Source organism: Zootoca vivipara, chromosome 2, assembly GCF_963506605.1.
Source record: "Zootoca vivipara chromosome 2, rZooViv1.1, whole genome shotgun sequence".
Classification (NCBI taxonomy): Eukaryota; Metazoa; Chordata; class Lepidosauria; order Squamata; family Lacertidae; genus Zootoca; species Zootoca vivipara.
This window is the reverse complement of record NC_083277.1, coordinates 36,951,913-36,972,337: the sequence shown is the minus strand read 5'-3', so window position 1 is coordinate 36,972,337 and position 20,425 is coordinate 36,951,913. Positions and strand designations below refer to the sequence as shown.

At 45.6% G+C, this 20,425-nt stretch overlaps 1 protein-coding gene across 1 annotated transcript in view; it reads left to right on the top strand.

Moving 5' to 3' along the window:
- The first annotated feature begins 1,075 nt into the window (after positions 1-1,075).
- Positions 1,076-20,425, top strand: part of PLXND1 (plexin D1) — a 160,542-nt gene continuing 141,192 nt past the window's right edge. The window contains exon 1 of the mRNA XM_060271380.1: positions 1,076-3,163. Coding sequence (XP_060127363.1) covers positions 1,568-3,163 — 1,596 coding nt within the window. The 5' untranslated portion in view covers positions 1,076-1,567. The remainder of the gene's footprint in view (positions 3,164-20,425) is intronic.

Here is a 20,425-nt window from a genome sequence, read left to right as displayed (position 1 = left end):
TGTTGCAAGAGCTCTAAATCACAAGAGAAGCAGGAAATGTTGGAAGTGTGTGTAGGCACCAGGAGTTTCAAACTTCTCTGACATGCCACTTTATTTTAATTTATTACACTTGTAACCCATCACCTTTGAGCAGCTCAGGTCAGAGTATGTGACAACAGCTCCAGTGATGCCCAGAAAGCTTTGAGGCAGAGTGGAGGTCTCTAACCAGGCACCCCAGACCAAAGTGTAAAAGTCTATGCATTAAACAAGACGTTCTTCACGAAAAGCTATTACTACACTATTTTTTTTTAAAAAAAAACCATTGAAAAAACACATATCATTAACAGTGCACTAAGCAGAGTGATCTAAAACAGGCACCGTCTTCTCAAAATAATGATAGTCAAGAGACGATTCCTCCAAGTGGTGGATTGATGAGGAGGAAACCTGGAGTGTGCTACAACTGATCTGTGGGGAAGGAGGTCCCTGAGATTGTGAACTTGGGAGAGCACAAGCAGTGCCTTGCAGTTCAGCACACTCTGAAGTACATTTTCACACACCCTCGCTGCTCTACGGTGCCAATGAACAAGACACAGTAGGACTGAGCCAGTTCACCCCTCCCTCATCTTACATGCTTGGCATACTTGTCCTCTTAATTTATTCCTGACCCCCAAACCCCAGACAGCCTGACCTTCTCTTTTTTGTTATCCTTTCTGGTAAAACCCTTTTAATGAGTAGGGCAGCACTTCAAGCAGATGGAGAGTTAACTTATTTTCATTGCTGGGGGTGGGAGAGGGAGAGAATAACAGCTTGCAGGGAGAAGGGGTCGCTTAGTGTTGCCTTTTCCTGAAATTAACGTTGTTTGGTTAGGTCTATTTTTACAACTGATTGCAGTGTTGCTTTATGGCTAGAGGAGAAAAGTTTTCTATCTCCTACTCTTCTTCTCCCCACCACCACCACCCTTTCCCTCTGCCTCCCGCTAGTGGAGTCCTACATTCTTGCTTCCCAACATCAAAAAAAGAGAGGAGAAAAGCGCAAAACACAAGAGTTATTTGTTAGCAAAGGAGCTGCTATCAAGAGCTGCTTCTTTGTGTTTGGGGCTGGTGCGGTGATTGCCTTCCAGCTTTCGGGGAAAATTGCTTCAACTTAATCATATTCACATGACAAACCCTAAATAAAGGAGGGGGGAGAGGTAATGCCAAAAAAGAGGACCTCGGAGAAGTCGGAGAGCGGCAGCTTGTCCTCAGGCAGAGAGAGAGAGAGAGAGAAAGGAAGGAGAGAGAGAAGCTGTCAGACTTAGGGGAGGGCGCAGCTTTTCTCAGACGTGCTGCTTTAACCCCACTCGAGACGTCGGTCCAGTAAGGAGGCAAAAGGCTGCCGATCGCTTGCAACAAAGGCTCGGGACTTCCCTCCTGGCGTCACTCCGGAGCTGAGGCGTGTTAGATCCTCTGCAGGAAACAGGTTTTCCTTTCTCGTGCTTCGCTGCGTTGCTTCATCCGCCGCCGCCGCTCTTTCCTTTCCTGGCGATTGCCAAGCCCCGTTTCGCCAAGGAGCCTCATGCTCTGTTCAGAGCAGCAGCCCAGGACGCAGGATGGTTTCTTCGCCCGGTCGGGGAGGCGCTAGCCAGGTGCTGCCGCGGGGCGATCGCCTTCTCCCAGCCTTTTCCCTAGTGCTCGTGCTGTTGCTGTTGCTGCTCCCGCTGCTCCCGGTGCCCGGGCTGGAAGTGCAGCACAAGTTCGTCTCGCTCACGGCCACCAACAACTTCGCTCTGGATGCGTCGGGAGGCAAGGTGTACCTGGCGGCCGTCAACCGGCTCTACCAGCTGTCGGGCCCCAACCTGACCCTGGAGGTGGAGGAGCAGGTGGGACCCAAGGAGGACAACCCGCTTTGCCACGCTCCGCAGCTGCCCCAGGCGTCGTGCGAGCACGCCAGGAAGCCCACCGACAACTACAACAAGCTGCTGCAGCCCGACCCGGAGCAAGGCATCCTGGTGGTGTGCGGCTCCGTCTACCAGGGCTTCTGCCAGCTGCGCAGCATGGACAACATCTCCGTCGTGGCCGTCGCTTTCCCGCCCGGAGCAGGTGGAGGCGGCGGGGACCAGGTCACGGTGTTCCCCAGCATGCTCAACGTGGCGGCCAACCACGCCAACGCGTCCACCGTGGGCTTGGTGCTCAAGCAGGCCGGGCAGGACACGCGCCTGCTGGTGGCCGCCACTTACACGGGCTTGGGCAGCCCCTTCTTCCCGCGCAACGCCAGCCTGGAGGACCACCGCTTCGAGAACACGCCCGAGATCGCCATCCGCGCTCTGGACGCCCGTGGGGACCTGGCGCGCCTCTTCACCTTCGACATCAACCCCTCCGACGACAACATCTTCAAGATCAAGCAGGGCGCCAAGGAGCGCCACAAGCTCAGCTTCGTGCGCGCCTTCCTGCACCGCGGAGCCCGCCCGCCGTCGCAGCCGCTGCCGCCGCCTTCTCGCCCCGGCGAGGAAAAGGGCGCCCCCAGCGGCCGGAGCGCCTACGCCGGGCCTGGGGCCTCCCTTCTCCCCGGCGGCGCCCCTGCCCGGAGCGGCCACCCGCTCTCGCCTTCGGCGGGCGCCCCGCTCGGCCGCTACGCCTACTTGGCCCTCAACAGCGAGGCGAATGCGCGGGAAAAGGAGAGCCACTCGCACAGCCTGCTGGCGCGCATCTGCCTGGGCGACCCGGCCGAGGCGACGACTCTGAACGGCAGCAGCGGCGGCGGCGGCGGCGGCGGCGGCGGCGCGGAAACCAAGAAGCTGACCGAGTCCTACATCCAGATGGGGCTGCAGTGCAGCAGCGGCGCCTGGCGCGGAGGTGGGGCGGCCTCGGGGGCGACCGGCGGCGCAGGCGACCTCTTCAACCGGCTGGTGTCGGTCTTCCCCGCCAGCGCCGCCCTGCAGGTGGGCTCGGGAAGCGCTTCCCCGCCCCGGCCGGAGGAGCTGCTCTTCGGGGTCTTCGAGAAGGCCTCGTCGTCCTCCGGGACGGGGTTTGGGGGCCGGCAAGCGCCCCAGCCCTCGGCGCTGTGTGTTTTCCGCTTCGCCGAGATTGAGGAGGCCATCCGGGTGGCCAGGAACTCTTGCTTCGTGGCTCCCGACGCCGGGCTGGTCACGGTGCTCGACAGCGTGGTGCAAGGCACCGGGCCCGCCTGCGAGAAGAGGAAAATCCAGGTAAGGGAGAAGGCGGGCGACCAAGAAGGCCTGCCTATCAGTGTCTTAATTCCAGACACAATTTGGCAAACTTTGGCCTGCTTTTAGTGCCAGGGCTCTCACTACCATGTATTTTGGGGACCCACCTTGTTTTTGTAGTTTTAGGTGGTTTTAAACTTGTTTTTCATAGTGCTTGCTTGTTAATAGCAATGCTGTGTTTTAATTGGCTGCAACCATCCCTGGGAACTTAGGGTGAAGGGTGGGTAATAAATTGTAGTATAATAATGCCAACAGTGACAAAGAGAGTGCAGCTGAGCAATCATGTCCAGAAAGCTGAACAAGGACAGCCACCCTCCTTAGGGATTAGGAGGAAGACTTTGTGGAATGCACCTGGTAAGGCAGTTCCAATGTTAGAAGCAGAGGACTGCGTCATTCAGGTGTGTTTTCGGGGTGGGGTGGGCTGGTGATGACTTACCCTCTGCAAGTAGCTGCAGCACAGAGAGTTATATTGGAGAGTGTCCTTTTTGACCTGGCAAAAGGAAAGGTCAACCAAAACCATCAAAGCCATGGAGCACTGTGTCCCTATTGAGAAAAGGTGGGGGGGGGAGTGTTTTTCAGTTTACCTACTTTGTGGCCGAAGGATTGGATAGGGGCATGATAGACGTTTATAGAATTGTGCATGGCGTGTGGAGAAAGTGGGTGGAGAGACATTTTACTCCTCCCTTGTAAGTCCAAAACTTGGGGTCACTAGATGAAATGGATTGCAAATAGCTTCAGGACAGGCAAAAGAAATGGCAGGTTGCTGTGTTTCGGTCACACAATGCATAATTAATGTCTGGGATTTGCTGCCATGCAATTAGATCCTGGCTTAGTTGGCTTCAGAAGACTTTTTTTTTGAATGTTTACTTTAACAGTTGAATCTTCAGTTTATCCAAGCATGGGAATCTGAACTGTGACTGCTGTAAAACCATAGATGGGGAACTTTAGTCTTTCCTGATGTTGTTGGACTTCAACTCCTATTATCCCTATTAAAAGGGAATAATTAGACAAATTCATGGAAGATGATTCTATCCTATTGCTGTCAGCAGTCTGCCCCTCAGTGCCAGTTGCTGGTGGAGAAGTAGCAGGGAATGGCTGCTGTTTTCAGGCCCTGCTAGAAAGCATCTGTTTGGCTACTGTTGGATGCAGAGTAATAGATTTAGGTGGGCTAGCAAGGTGGTTCTTAAGAGGTCTATTTGCATCATATGTATCTCTGAAGAAAGACTCATTGCGATAGTAATCCTGTTTCCTGGGCATTTTACTATTTGAGAGCAAAGTACAGATTTTCCATTGGGAAAACAATGTGGGAGAAGGAGAAAAGAGAAATCTCTCTGATGAAGCAATCTGCTGAGGCAATTTTGGAATCAAGGTACATTGTTTTGGTAGAATATGGTGCTGTGTTTCCCTTGGTTAGATGTCCTTCTCTTGTGTTGTCATCTCTCCGCAATGCTGATTGTGCAGATTTTGTGCAGGGAAAGCTCCTTAAACAGTCATGGTAAGCCTTGGATATAGTTCTTTGCACAGAGCTAATTTCTAAACAAAATAAACATTTATATCATGTCCAAAGCAATATGAAAGTTAAAAAGACATACTAGCCTGCCATCATAATCGTACTTACCTGCAAGCCAGCCCCATTGAATTCAAAAGGACTTACTTCTGAGATGACATGCCTAAGATTGCACTGTAAATCTGTAGTGTAGCTCAAAAAGCAATTTCTAACCAGTTCTTCAAGGCTTCCTTTGTTTTGTCCTGTTTTGTATTGCAAACAGTGGACTTTCACATATCTGCTGACATTATCCTTCACAGGAATAGACTAAATCAATACATTGGGTCCAAATATCACTGAGCTTTGACAGGTTGATTTAGAACCCAGCATCTTTAATTTTTGTAGGTTTGATTCTGCATCCCAAACAAATTGCAAACTTCTGTTTCTGTGTGCAATGCCTTATTTCTTCTATTTGCTATCATTATTTACACTTGCACCCCTCCTTTCACCTAAGGAACGAAGGCAGCACACATGGTTCTCCAGTTTTCTTCTTGCAACTTGCGTGAGGTAGGTTAGGGTGTGATATGAAAATAAGAAGAGCCTGCTGGATCAGGCCAGTGACCCATCTAGTCCAGCATCCTGTTCTCACAGTGGCAAACCATATGTCTGTGGGAAAGCCACAAGCAGGAACCGAGAACAATAGCTCTGTCCCATCCTGAGGTTTCCAGCAACTAGCATTCATAGGCATTACTGCCTCCCACCATTGAGAAAGATCATAGCCACTGTGGTTTTGCAAGACCAGGGTCTTAAACGCTTACACTGGCTTTTTATAATGTTGTTGTTGTTGTTGTTTAGTCGTTTAGTCGTGTCCGACTCTTCGCGACCCCATGGACCATAGCACGCCAGGCATTCCTGTCTTCTTTATAATAGTCACATTCAAAGCTTAGATTGTTCTCAACATTGGTCATAGCTGCCAAGTTATCCCTTTTTTAAAGGGATTTTCCCTTATGCTGAATAGGCTTCCTCGTGAGAAAAGGGAAAACTTGGCAGCTATGACATTGGTTTCTGTGTGTCTGTTAGATTGCATGTATAAAAGGGACCTGAATTCATACTCTATACCTCTAACTTGCAATTTAGCCAGGTTAAAGTTCTATTCATTGGCATTTCCTCCTCAATGGTTGCAGCTGGGCGGAATATTGGGTGTGGGGGGGTCTACTCCCTTTCCAACTCCTGTGGAATAAAATTGCATCATTAGGGGATTCCACATTAATTTCAACACAGAATCTCAGTGATCAACCTTGCAACAGTTGTTGCTGGCATCTGTCTCGAGAGCCAATGGAGTGCACCTTCGGGGGTGAAGTCAAACCGCTGTATTAGCAGCACCAAAGTGACTTCCCTGGAGTGCAAGCCTGGGCAGTGCGTATGGGGGTCCTGAGCTGCCCAGATGACAATACACACACACCCTTCGGCCTCGCTAATGTGGTCCAAAGGAAAGCAGAGCAATATGTTTGGCACCAGCTTGACTGCAGGAGTTGCCAGAAGGAGGTGTACAAGGCACCATCCAACTGTCTCGGAGACTTCACTCTGGATTTGTGTAGAGTTTACTCCTTAGCCTTTTCTTCTCCCCAAAACATCCCGCAAGACAGCAGAGGTTTTGGATCAGAGTTTTCCTTCTCCTAGATGGGCCAATTTCCTGGGTTGACGAATCCCATCTGCCCCTCACTTCCCTCTACAGCACGTGCAGAAACCTCTTTCTTGCCTGTTGGACACACTGTTGGTCTCATCCTCTCAATCTGACAGAGCCTGTCTTTGCATGCAGGCGATGTCCCTAACTCAATGAGGGTTTGAGACCCATTGGCTACCCTCACCTGGTTTAGCCAGCCAGCCAGTCAAAGCCGTTTCCAGGGTATGGTCACAGGTGAGAGCTGAGTGCAGGGTGGGGACTAAAGGTGGACTAAGTAACCCAGAAGGAGCACCCCACCAGAGGTATTACCCACCCCCTAACACCCCATACATAACCTGCAACAGTAAATCTGGTGGAAAGTACATTTTCTTCCCTAGGTCAATGACACCCCACATTCAGATTTACTGGTTCATTCAGCACTCCCAGCAGTGAGAGGATGGATGGCGGCTAACAGATTGAGGTTGAATCCTGACAAGACAGAAGTACTGTTCGTGGGAGACAGGAGGCAGGCAGGTGTGGAGGACTCCCTGGTCCTGAATGGGGTAACTGTGCCCCTGAAGGACCAGGTGCGCAGCCTGGGAGTCATTTTGGACTCTCAGCTGTCCATGGAGGCGCAGGTCAGTTCTGTGTCCAGGGCAGCTGTCTATCAGCTCCATCTGGTACGCAGGCTGAGACCCTACCTGCCTGCAGACTGTCTCACCAGAGTGGTGCATGCTCTAGTTATCTCCCGCTTGGACTACTGCAATGCGCTCTACGTGGGGCTACCATTGAAGGTGACCCGGAAACTACAACTAATTCAGAATGCAGCAGCTAGACTGGTGACTGGGAGTGGCCGCCAAGACCATATAACACCAGTCTTGAAAGATCTGATTTGGCTCCCAGCACGTTTCCAAGCACAATTCAAAGTGTTGGTGCTGACCTTTAAAGCCCTAAACGGCCTCGGTCCAGTATACCTGAAGGAGCGTCTCCACCTCCATCGTTCTGCCTGGACACTGAGGTCCAGCACCGAGGGCCTTCTGGCGGTTCCCTCGTTGCGAGAAGCCAAGTTGCAGGGAACCAGGCAGAGGGCCTTCTCAGCAGTGGCGCCTGCCCTGTGGAACGCCCTCCCACCAGATGTCAAAGAGAAAAACAGCTACCAGACTTTTAGAAGACATCTGAAGGCAGCCCTGTTTAGGGAGGCTTTTAAAGTTTAATAGATTATTTTATTTTATTTTTCTGTTGGAAGCCGCCCAGAGTGGCTGGGGAAACCCAGATAGATGGGCGGGGTATAAATAAATTATTATTATTATTATTATTATTATTGGTGAAGGAGCAGAGATGAGTGTACATGTTAATATCCATATCAAAAAATGATGCTGTGAGTGGGAAAGAGGGGGGGGGAATGTTCTTTGAAGTTTTGGCTTGTTTTTTGCTGAAAACATTTGGGATTTTTCATACCCATGATGACTATTAAATCCATTGTCAGTTCTCCTAATGCATTGTGTGGGTCCTTAATGCCACTTTTACATATTACAGATTTAGAGTGTGCATCGTCTTGTACCCCCAAAATGTTTGAAGTTAAATGCATGTGTCTACTTTAACTCATGCTATGGAGAGCGACAATGACTTTGGGTCTCCCAATTAAGTTTCTTTGTGTACACTTGGTGAAATGAAAAGCATATGGTCACTTCATATGTTGTGGGTACATTATAAGTACTTGCTAAATGTTTGCTGTATACCTGCAACATAGGGTGTATCTTTTAGGGGAAAAGATGGGTGAAGCATGGTCATCCTCTTTCCCCCACATAGCTTATAGTCATGCAGTATCATATATCAACCCTAGATACACTGTGAAAGTCAGTTGGGTTCTTTTGCTGTTTACAATGAAGCCAAATGTGCAGTGGTTTTGTGCACACAAATGCATAAAGAATTTAACCCACCCCCCCACCCACACTTTTTTTTAAAATCAAGCCGTGCCTTTCTTCCCAAGTTCTCTGTCCTAAGTGAACCACTGGTGACTCATAGTTTTGCTTTCCCCCTCCCCCACTCCCTGCTCACCCACTTTTGGGTTTTTTCTCTTAAGAATGTGTGTTCCATTACAGTTGTTCTCTTCCCACATATTCCTGCAGTGGGGCAGCTCTTGTATGTGTAAAGTTCAGAGAGAAGGGACACAAGGCTGCCTTGTTTTACAGCTTTCAGGGTGAAAGTTTGCTAATGTCAAAATTTGTTACCAACTGGACATAAATGTTAGTCTCGGCTGAATGTCAGTGCCTGTTTTTCCTTTTTTGAAAAGTGCCTTGATTTCTCTTCCTCTGGGAAAGATGCACAACACATTTCAGCCGGGGATCATGAAACATCTGTTTGATTTCACAGAGAAGCTGGACCATGAAAGCTTGGTCTTCTCCCTCTGTCTGCCTTCCACTGGCAGTGTCAGAAAGGAGTTTTTCTGTTAACCAAATGCATTTGGCATGGCAGCTTCAATGCTTTGCAAAAGTTTGTGGCCTCACTGCAGTTAATTCATAGATATGCTTCAGTAATCATCAAGTGCAGGTTTTAAGCTGCTACAGCCAAGACATTTGGTAATTGGATGGTGTTTCAGTTAATTCCTTAAGGGTGAATACACTAAATATTGCACCGTTATGTAATCACATGTCCCACTGTAACTAATTTTTTTAAGCTGAGATTCTGCTTTTTACAGTGGCTGAACTGTCGACTGCTTTTAGAACCAGATATTCCATTCTTTGTAGAATGGTGAAGCTCTTTGTTGGGTAAAGCCCATATTTGGATTTTAAGAGGGGCCTAAAAAGAGGGCAATGGTTAACTGAACCTTTTGTTTGTTTTCCGGGGCTTTTGACTTCTTTGGTGCATACCGGCTACATCTTAAATTAATCATCATCATATATTAAAAATGATTAATTTAAGGACACTGTTCTTCTTTTTAAATTAGCTTAGACTTGTAGGGTATATTGCTGATATAATAATAGGGTAGATAAAGATAAGTAAGCATTCAGACATTGATATTACAGGATTGGGAATAAAGGGAAAGAGAAAGAAAGAAAGAAAATCATGCTTCTGAAGTAAAAAGCAAAATGAAGTAATCCAACACAATCAATATGCCCAAAACTGACTTGCTTTGGGATTGTTTAATTACTTTCTTTGCTTAAAACAATAATAAATATGTGCCCAGACAACTGGGTACCTTTGTACATATATAACAGTAACTTTTTTAGTATGAAAATTGGGATGGGGAGGTTCTTTTTAAAATTCAAAGGTACCTTGAAGTCTGCAGTACAAAAAATGCAAACACAAAGCAACTTGAGGTCGTTTTTTTGTGAACCTGGGTGAATAGATGAAAATGCATATATTCAGCATTATTTAAACTAATGGGGAAAACACTTCAATAGAAGCGTAACAAGGAAATGGCAGGCCTGAGGACTGAGGAACATTTCAGAATATATTAGTGAACATTCATATGAGACACATCACATAGGTAGAAATTTAAGGGGTATTCCTTTTTATCTAGAGCAGGAATAGCTGGCACGCTGCAGGACTTCATCTCCCATCATATGTGACCATTGGCCATACCGGCTGGGGCTGAAGGGAATTGGAAGCCAACAACATCTGGAGGGCATCACATTGGCTACCCATGCTCTACAGACACGTTCTAAGTTAGTGGCTCTAGAACTTGGGTCTCGTCACCAGCACTTTGTTATACAATGGACTTGATCACATGGCATGGCTTACTACGGTAGAAGCATGTGAAAGTGAGGGTCCTGGAGAGGAATTCTCCTTGGTCTTTTTTAAAATTTCCATGCTGCTCTTAGCTAAGTCAAAGTTTGGCTGAGTGTGTGTCATCTGAACTCAGGCTCATGGTTTAACTTTCCCCTTGCTAACCATGAGCTTGCAACCAAGTTTTAAAATAGCTGGGATAGCTCAGTCGGTAGAGCATGAGGCTCTTAATCTCAGGGCTGTGGGTTTGAGCCCCATGCTGGGCAAAAGATTCCTGCGTTGCAGGGGGTTGGACTGGATGACCCTTATGGTTGCTTCAAACTCTACGATTCTATGATTCTATACTAAAACATACACTCAAGTTAATTACCTGGGTGAAGAAAAACGTTTTGGCCTGGGCAACAGGCAAACGTCTGTTGAGAGGCACGGTCAGAGCCCAATACCCTTTAACACTTTTCTGTAAATAAAAATACAGTCTAGGGTAGAAATGTATCTCAAACATACTTGGCATTTGCCTGGCATTTAACCCATAGTCAAAAGTAATTGAATACAAAAAGCTAACCAGCTTACTTTCAATGCTTCTTGCAAGCTTAAAGGTAAAGGGTAAAGGGGCCCCTGACCATCAGGTCCAGTCGTGTCTGACTCTGGGGTTGAGGCACTCATCTCGCTCTATAGGCCGAGGGAGCCGACGTTTGTCCGCAGATATCTGTCCATGCAGAGAAAGTCACATCATGTTGTCAGGGTCGTCCCTGTGCAAGGAGGAACTGGCTTAACGTACCACTCAGGCGAAGTCTAAAGAAAGTACTAAAGGTAAAGGGACGCCTGACCATTAGGTCCAGTCGTGACCGACTCTGGGGTTGCGGCGCTCATCTCACTTTACTGGCTGAGGGAGCCGGCGTACAGCTTCCAGGTCATGTGGCCAGCATGACAAAGCTGCTTCTGGCAAACCAGAGCAGCGCACGGAAACGCCGTTTACCTTCCCGCCGGAGCAGTTCCTATTTATCTACTTGCACTTTGATGTGATTTCGAACTGCTAGGTGGGCAGGAGCTGGGACCGAACAACGGGAGCACACCCCGTTGCAGGGATTCGAACCGCCGACCTTCTGATCAGCAAGCCCTACACTCTGTGGTTTAACCCACAGCGCCACCTAGGTCCCTTCTTCTTGCAAGCTTAATTGCCTCTAAAAGGTGTTAACTGCTTAGATCTTAGAATAACTGTTATGGCTACTTACCGCAATAAGTATTTGTGCTAAGGTTGTTTATTTTGAGTTCTTTGCGAATTTGTTTTTGTTTTTTGCTGCATTTGTATCTTGCCTTTCCTTCAGGAATCACACAATGGCTTATATCCTTTTCTCCCTTTTATATCCTCACAGCAACCTTGTGAGGTAGAGGAGGTTGAGAGGCAGTAACTGGGCTCAGGTTTTTTTAGTTAGGTGTCTAAGCAGTGTAGAACCCATCTTCCTGGTCCTAGACTAAGACTATCAATTATGTCACCCAGTTGCTGAAGTGCAGCTTGTTTTCAATGCTTCTTCAAACTAGTTACTTAATTTTTTTAAGTGCCTCAAGGAGCACAACAGATAACTTAGAAGCAAGTGGAGGAAGGATCCAAATGAATGCAACCGAACACTGGTAAGGGCTCATTATCGAGCCTACCTGTGGCAGTGAAGGCAATAAAGGAGGCATACTTTGCTGTCTCCATTGCATCCTCATTATGTCGCCTGGCAGTGCTTTTCCGGATTGCACAGGGCCTTTTACAGGCTGGCCCAAAGGAGGTGATAGAACCAACGGCAGCGTGCTGTGACTTGTTTGCAAAGCATTTTGAGGGTAAAATCGCTTGCATGCACCAAGATCTTGAATCTGCTGTTATAGCAGATGAATATCATGGAGGTCCAGAGCACAGTCTAGTCCTGTTGTGTTCCATGAGTTTCAGTTGGTAAGGCTCGAGGATGTGGACAAGGTGCTTGGATCAGTCAGGGCGACCACTTGCGCTCCAGATCCTTGCCCCTCTTGGCTGATAAAATCCAGCAGGGAGGGGACAGCTGGCTGGGCCAGGAAAGAGGGGGTGCTTCCTGCCTGTTTGAAGGAGGCAGTGGTAAAACCACTCCTTAAGAAACCTTCCCTGGATTCAGAAAACCTAACTAACTACTGGCCAGTTGCTAATCTCCCTTTCCTGGAAACAGGTTCTGGAGCGAGTGGTCGCAGACCATATCCTGGTGCTTTTGGAAGAAACTGATTTTCTGGATCCCTTTCAGTTGGGGTTTAGGCCTGGTTTTGGCACAGAAACTGCTTTGGTCGTCCTGTATGATGACCTCTGTTGAGAGAAAGACAAGGGAACCATCCCTGTTAATTCTTCTCGACCTCTCAGAGGTTTTTGATACCATTGACCATGGTATCCTTCTGGAGTGACTCTCCATACTAGGGTTGGATAGCATCACTTTGCAGTGGTTCTAGTCCTACTTGGATGGTCGTTCCCAGAGGGTGTTACTTGGGGAATGCTTTTCAGCCCGTGGAACCTTCAATGTGGGGTTCCACAGGGCTCAATCCTATCCCCCATGTTGTTTAACATCTACATCAAACTGCTGGGTGGGGTTATTCGGAGGTTCGGAGTCAGTTGTCAGCTGTATGGTGATGGCCCTCAGCTCTATTTCTCCTTTACACCTGCAGGTGAGGCAGTGGAAGTGTTGGCCCAGTGTCTTGCCCCGGTAATGGACTGGATGAGAGCCAACAAACTGAAGCTCACTCCAGATAAGACTGAGACACTGTTAGTAGGTGGTTCCCTAGATCAGATGGATGAGAGATCACCTGCTCTTGATGGGGTTACACTTCCTCTGAAGGAGGAGGTTCATAGCCTGGGAGCACTCCTGGATCCTTTGCTGTCACTTGAGGCTCAGGTGGCCTCAGTGACCTGGAGTGCCTTCCATCAGCTTTGGCTGGTGACCCAGCTATGTCCCTATCTGGACAGGAATAGCTTAACTACTGTTATTTATGCTCTGGTAACTTCAGGGTTAGATTACTGCAGTGCGTTATGTGTAGGGCTGCCTCTGAAGACGGTTCGGAAACTTCAGCTAGTGCGGAATTCAGTGGTCAGGTTGCTCTCCGGAGCAAGACAGCTTGAGCATATTACACCGATCCTGGTCCAACTGCACTGGCTACCAATTAGTTTCTGGGGCTAATTCAAAGTGCTGGTTTTGACCTATAAAGCCTTAAACGGGTCAGGACCGCAATATCTCAAGGACTGCCTCTTCCCGTATAAACCTACTTGGACCCTGAGATCATCTTCCGAGGCCCTCCTTCGTGTGCCCCCTCCTTAAGAGGTCTGGAGAGTGGCAACACGAGAACGGGCCTTCTCTGCAGTGGCTCCCCATCTGTGGAATGCTGCCCCCAGGGAAATTTGCCTGGTGCCTTCATTGTATACCTTTAGGCGCCAGGCAAAAACATTGCTTTTTAACCAGGCCTTCAGTTGATCTTATTGACATCCAACACCCTTTTAGAATGTGGCTCTTTTGGGGGGGGGTTAAAATTGGGTTATTGTTTTTGGTTTGATTTATATGTTGTGGTCTTGTTTGTGAACTGCCCTGAGACCTCCAGGTATAGGGCAGTGTATAAATTGAAATAATAATAATAATAATAATAATAATAATAATAATAATAATAATAATAATAAATAATGGCAGCGCAATTCAGCTTCATTCTGTTTGAGAAATTTGAATAATAAGAACTATCTGCTCTGAGAGTATTTGTTCAAGACTTTTGAATGGGGCAGTCTTTTTTTTTTCAGGGAACAGGAAGCCATTTCAGAACTGGTAGCAGTTCTGCCAACTAGTGACTTGACCTATATTGGCACCACGGGTCTCAGAAATAACAAAATTAACATACCCGCAGAAATGCAACCACATACTGCAAGAGAGCCATTATCCTTGGTGTTGGAGTTTTGAGAAGATAAAATTGTCCGCCCTGCACCATGGAAGAGTGGGAGAGAGAGAGAGAGAGAGAGAGAGAGAGAGAGAGAAAAGGAAGCCACTCAAAGTAGATGTGATTAAGTAAGCATGTGATTGAATCACATGCTTAGACATGCCACATCTTTTTCTTTTTTCTTTTTTGCAAAACACTTCTGTGGCCACCAGATCCATTGAGGGAGAGTTTTATAGACATCTCCTGTTTTTTTCCATTTTTCCATTCAAAAATTGAAGATGTGTCAACAAATGGTAGTGATGCAAGTACTTTTTAGCAGGAAAACAGCATAGGAGGTAAAAGGGTTAAATCTTTCCTCCACTCTCTGCTAAGTCTGTGTTGATATTTTGTAAATATGGCCCATCTAAGCATGTTTTTGCACATGTATAGTCACATTTAGTTTGGCCCTAAAGGCATACTTACGGGCGCACGGGGTGCAAGGTAGAATTTTATTTCATCAATTTATTCCCCATTCAAAAATCTTCTGAGGCTAAAACTTTTCTCGCGATACACTTCAATACCAAAGTCAATAAATCTTTGCAAATAAATACTTTTTTTGCAATTTTAAAAAGGCAAGACTTAGAACAGAAAAGTACTAATTCATGCTAAAAGGCTGAAAGTGGAGATGTAGGTCATGGGTGAGGTGAGGACTGTGCATGGCACATTCCAGCAGTAATAATGTGAGATGCAGCCAGACACATATTGCAAGGGTCACCCAAACTACATGCTTCACATTTTTATGTGACCTTTAAGTATGCCACATCATGTGCTTCATCTAGCTGTGATCTTTATAAAACAGCTCTTTTAGATAAGTTACTATTATTATCCTCCTCTGTGTTGTGGATGGGGGGAATGGAGAGTATAGTAATTTTAATTGCGCATTGCATTGAAATCCAAATATAAGGAAGGGCATTAATAAATGTTTCAAATAAATAGTAAGCTACTGGTGAAATTCAAACCAGGAATTTGTTTATCCGCAGCTCAGCTGGCTACTACCTTACACCAGTTTTTGTTAAAATGTTACATTTGATGGCACAATTACCCTTGATTGTTATTGTCTTAAAAAAAAACACAGTCATGGGAATTTGCAGATTTTAATGGTGGAGCAGTAGACTGGGTATTTAATCTCTTCCCCAACCCAACTGCTTTTCCACTTCCCAGAAAAAAAGATATGGGTTCCTATATCTTTTTCCTGGAGTATGAAGGACAGCTTTTTAAATATATATATATGAAAACCACTGGATGAAAAAGGGACACACTTTCCTTGCCAGACCTCTTGCGAAATGCTTTATTATTTATTGTGAAATAAATTCTTGTGAAATGATTATTCTTGTGAAATGCTTTCTTATATTATTCTGTGCATGCTTTATTATTATTATTATTATTATTATTATTATTATTATTATTACCGGTATTATTATTATTAAAGTTAGGGGAAAGTTACTAGCAACTATGTGTAAATGTTCCATTTGGCCCCAAATCTAAAGTGTGAATCAAAGAATGAATGTATCAGTAGTTTGTAGATTAAGGTTTACCGCATCTTTGTAAGAAGCGGCTAGATTTGTGCACAAGTGTAGGCTTTTTATGATTAGTTGATTATCTTTGGGAGAAATATTATAGTGATCAATAATGACTTCTAGACTATATAGTCCATCAGTTTTCAGTAGAACCTAGAGCCCTAAAGCTGCTCTCCTAAGCGATTTTATTTTAAAGTAGGTTCCATGGATATTAATGGTACATATTTCCAAGTCAATGTGTTTAGGCGTGCAGTAAAAGTTACTTCGAGGCCTTTGAAAATAACACCCGTAAAATTTAATAGATATAAAAACAGAACTCTGTATCTCATCTAGTTGTCATAGCAATTAGAAATTCTTTGACAATTACACAGTTCCATATTCAAGGATCCTGGGTTTCTGTTCAGCACCTGCCAAAATCACAATATTAGAGCTGGAATAGGTGCAGGGAAAGGCTACCAATATTCATTTGGAGTTATGTAGTTTAGAAGTTTATAAAACTAGACACTGTGTAAAGAAAGTAGAGAGAAGTCTTTCTCCTCTCATAACTTTAGAACCTTGGATCACCTAATGATGCTAAACCAGTGATGGCCAAATTTGGCCCTCCAGATGTTTTGGGACTACAACTCCCATCATCCCTAGCTAACAGGACCAGTGGTCAGGGATGATGGGAATTGTGGTCCCAAAACAGCTGGAGGGCCAAGTTTGGCCATCACTGTGCTAAACGGTGGGAGATTCAGAAAAGACAAAGAATATAACTTTATCTGAGCATAGTTAAAACTGTACCTCATGATTTCTTTATTTCATACACTACTTGATATAGGAACCACCAATTTCCATGGCTTTAAAATGGAATCTGACACATTCATGACGAATAAGAATAATCATTGGCTGTTAGTCATAAAGACTGTATGCTAAGTCCAGCATCAAAGGCACCATGCCTCTGAATTGATGGGAAACAACTGCAGGAGAGGCCTGTTCATGTTCATCTTCTAGTCTTCCCATAAGCATCTTGTTGGCCATTGTTGGAAATAGGATGTTGGACAAGATAAGCTGTTGGCCTGATCCAGCAAGACTCTTCTTATGTGAAGACTTGCATGGTTTTGTAGAAAGCACGGGGAGGGGGGAGTAATCATCCAAGCATTGGCAAACCACCTTGGAGGAGCGGCTTTTGTGACTACTCCATTCTTGACCACACTTTCCTTTCTGTACTTGACCACCCCCTTACTGTGTTGCCTTCAGGGTAATTACAGTTCTGTGTAGAAGCAAATATAAGTTAATCTACAACCACAAGAATTTATTAATTCTTGTCCTGGTCAACACTACCCCAGTAAACATAGGATTGAAACATTTATCTCAGTCAATTCATCAAAATCATTATGGGAACCAGTATTATTATTCTTTTCCAATGACCTAGATTGATGTTATGTTTCAGACTGCAGTTTGCCTTGAGCCTTTGCAACCGGGCATACTAGAAATTTAAATAAATAAATAGTTGTTGTTTTTAAATTCTGCTTTAAAATGTAATATATATATATTTCCAGTTGATATAATTTGTGCATAGCTCCAGAAGTCTGAAATGCAGACTCTTATATGTTTGTTCTTCACATTTTCCTCTCCGCAGCAAGGCTTCCAGCTTCCAGCTGGGAGAAGGTGATTCAGGGCAAAGTGATCAGGGCAAACAGAAAAGAAGCAACAGGCTAGAGAGCTATTCTGCATTTGCAGAAGTACAAAAGCCCCCAAGTGGGGAAGAAGCACTGAGAACTATGCATGTTCAGTGGCTACTGCAGGCTGACTGGCAACTCAAATGCGGGTGGGTGGGGAACCACATGGAAGGGGGATGAAACCGAGTACCATAAAGGTGAGATGCCTGAGAATCTGGAATAGTTTTGCAACGTTTTGTTGTGCGTCCCACTTTCTTTCGAGAAGGAGACTGAGAGTGAAGCTAAGTGGAGATGCCACCAGCTAGGGAGAATGCACAGGGAGCAAGACAGTTCTTTAAACCTGAATGGGTAGGTGCCTGAGGCTAGGGCCTTGAATTGAGAGCTGGGAACTGAACAGGAGTAGCCCTAGCTCAGGGGTCGTAAATCTGGTCCCTACCATCCACTAGCAGGTGTTTCAGGATTCTAGGTGGGCGGTAGGGGGTTCTACAGCACAAGCTGAATCCTCCTTCCATCGAGCACTGGTGGGCGGTAAGGAAATTTTACCATCAAGAAAGATGCATTAGTGGGCGGTAGGTATAGAAAGGTTGACTACCCCTGCCCTAGACTGAAAAATAAGGACAGACCAAGTTTCTCCTCAGTTACCTTGTGGATATGCCCATGGATGGCACGGTGTCTAGAGCCCATGGCTTGTATCCAACTACATTCTATTGAACGAGTAGACCCATTTAAATAAATAAACTTAAGCTAGTCATGTCGCTTAATTTCAATGGGTCTACTCTGAGTAGGATTGGCATTAGAGGCAACTCTGTATGTTTACCAAATATGGTTCTATTTTTGGAATTTCTGCAAAGCTCCATAGCCCCCCTGCTATACCAACCTGGAGCTTGACATAGCAAAACAGAGGGAGAGAAATGTCATATCCTGGCTAGTGTGAGCTGACAGTGCTTGGGCTATGGTGGCGGATTTGTCTTTCTCCACTCTCCCACCCACCCACCCATTTAGGATTGCTCTGCCCATTGTATAAATAATGATGCAGGAGATCTGAGCCTGACCCTGATCATAACTACCGCAGTGAAAAGCTCTGCTCACACCATCTCTGCCCTTCTCCGTTCTTTCCCATTCTAAGACAAAAACAATAAAACTGCCTCACTTCTCTACCATGTAAGGATTTGTCTTTAGCCTTTGCACATAACTTTTAGTGCCAGAGCTCTTCTGCTGGATTTTGTTACATCTGAGTAGCAAGCACAGGATCAGGTGGTTACGCTTTGATGCATGTAAAGCATCTGCTTCAGAGCAGAATTACTGAAGCTAGTGGAAGTATTCTGGGGGAAGAGGTTTGAAGTTTACACCCTGAGCTACTTAGGGCTTTACAAAAAGTTCATTCTCTACATGTTCGGGCTTTCAGATCTGTTAAAATAGGTGTTTTTTATCACCAAGCCTGCCTTAGTGGCTGAAAAGCATTACGTTTTGAAAGTCCTTTGATGATTTTGGATTGAAGATTTTACTTCAGTGCGCAGTGTGAAACAAGCTACTGTTGTTTGCATACTATTTTTATATGTCCCATTAATTTGATCTCTGGGCCTCTAGAAACATTGACTGGATCCACTGGGCACCTCATCGCTCACCATCTACATGGAAAGAGTTTTTCATGCCCCTTCCCCATTTTCCTTAATAATCATGAATGCCGGTGAACTAACAAGCTGCTTTTATTTCTGACTCCTTGAACTGCTGGAGAAAAAGGGGATTGTACCGTTGTGTTTCTTTGCACTAAGCTTGTTACCTTGGTTTTTACCTTTGAGACAGCGAAATATTTTAAATCATTTTGTGTCCCAGCTTTGAATACGCAGTAGGAAAAATATATTCTAAGAGCAGCTGTCATGGTGTTGCAGTTAAGGGTCTGTCTCCCTTTCTGTTGCAATGCCACTTTTCAGCGGTTAGTGAGTTTCCAAGTGTTTCTTTGTTCATGCACAACTCAAGTGCTTCTTTGTAGCCTAGATTATTTTGTTCTGTTTGGTTATACCCAGTGTGGTACGGATCTTAGCATGTAGGATTATAACCAGGGAGACCCTGGTTCAAATCCTTATCCCACAATGATTGAGTGGATGAGATTAATAGTGGGTCCAATGGTCAAGAAGGTGGTTTCTGCTAGGGCTCCACCACCTGGGAAGGTAGCCTGTCTTAGGAGAAGGAAAACTCTGATCCTAAACAAAGGAACAAAAGTCCCACCCTCTGGTTCCCATTGGCCACATTAGGCCACAATCGCCATATCCCTGGAAAGAGAAGCAGTCTTTCTAAACTGTTGGTAGAGGCACAGGTTGCCTCAGGGGCAAGGAATGCTTACATCCAGCTATGACTGGTTCACCAGCTTACATCCAGCTATGACTGGTTCACCATTCCTCAACATTCCTTTAAGGGGTGATATGATAGTTAAGGGGTGATATGATAGCCATGTTCAAATATATGAAAGGATGTCATATGGAGGAGGGAGAAATATTGTTTTCTGCTGCTCCAGAGAAGCGGACATGGAGCAATGGATTCAAACTTCAAGAAAGAAGATTCCACCTAAACATTAGGAAGAACTTCCTGACAGTAAGAGCTGTTTGGCAGTGGAATTTGCTACCAAGGAGTGTGGTGGAGTCTCCTTCTTTGGAGGTCTTTAAGCAGAGGCTTGACAGGCATATGTCAAGAATGCTTTGATGGTGTTTCCTGCTTGGCAGGGGGTTGGACTGGATGGCCCTTGTGGTCTCTTCCAACTCTATGATTCAACTGAGTTTGCCTGCAGTGATCCACTCTCTAATACATTATAAACTTTTTGTCAGAGAAAATGTTTGTTTTATGCTTAATTTACGTTTGTGAATAGCCCTGTCAAACTGAAAGTGAAATGTCATTGCCAGAATACCGCTGCAACGTTCTCACTTTCCACGGGGATGTGCTATTAATTAGATAATTGTTAGAGTAGACTGAAAGCCATTTTTTATCAAAAGGACCTTTAACATTTATCTTACATGCATGGGGAGCAGCTTTCCTTGAGTTATGCCTCTGCAGCAGGAATAATATTTAAGTGACCAGGCTGTGTAGGCAGACCTGATGGTGCAAGTCTTGAAAATGGAATCAGCCTCCTTCTTGCAGGTAGGAGAGTTGGGTACTCATTTCATGGGAGACGTGATTGATCCGTGCATACATTAAACATTATCAGAACTTCATAAAAGCAACTCATTGGCAGTCCTTCACAAATGG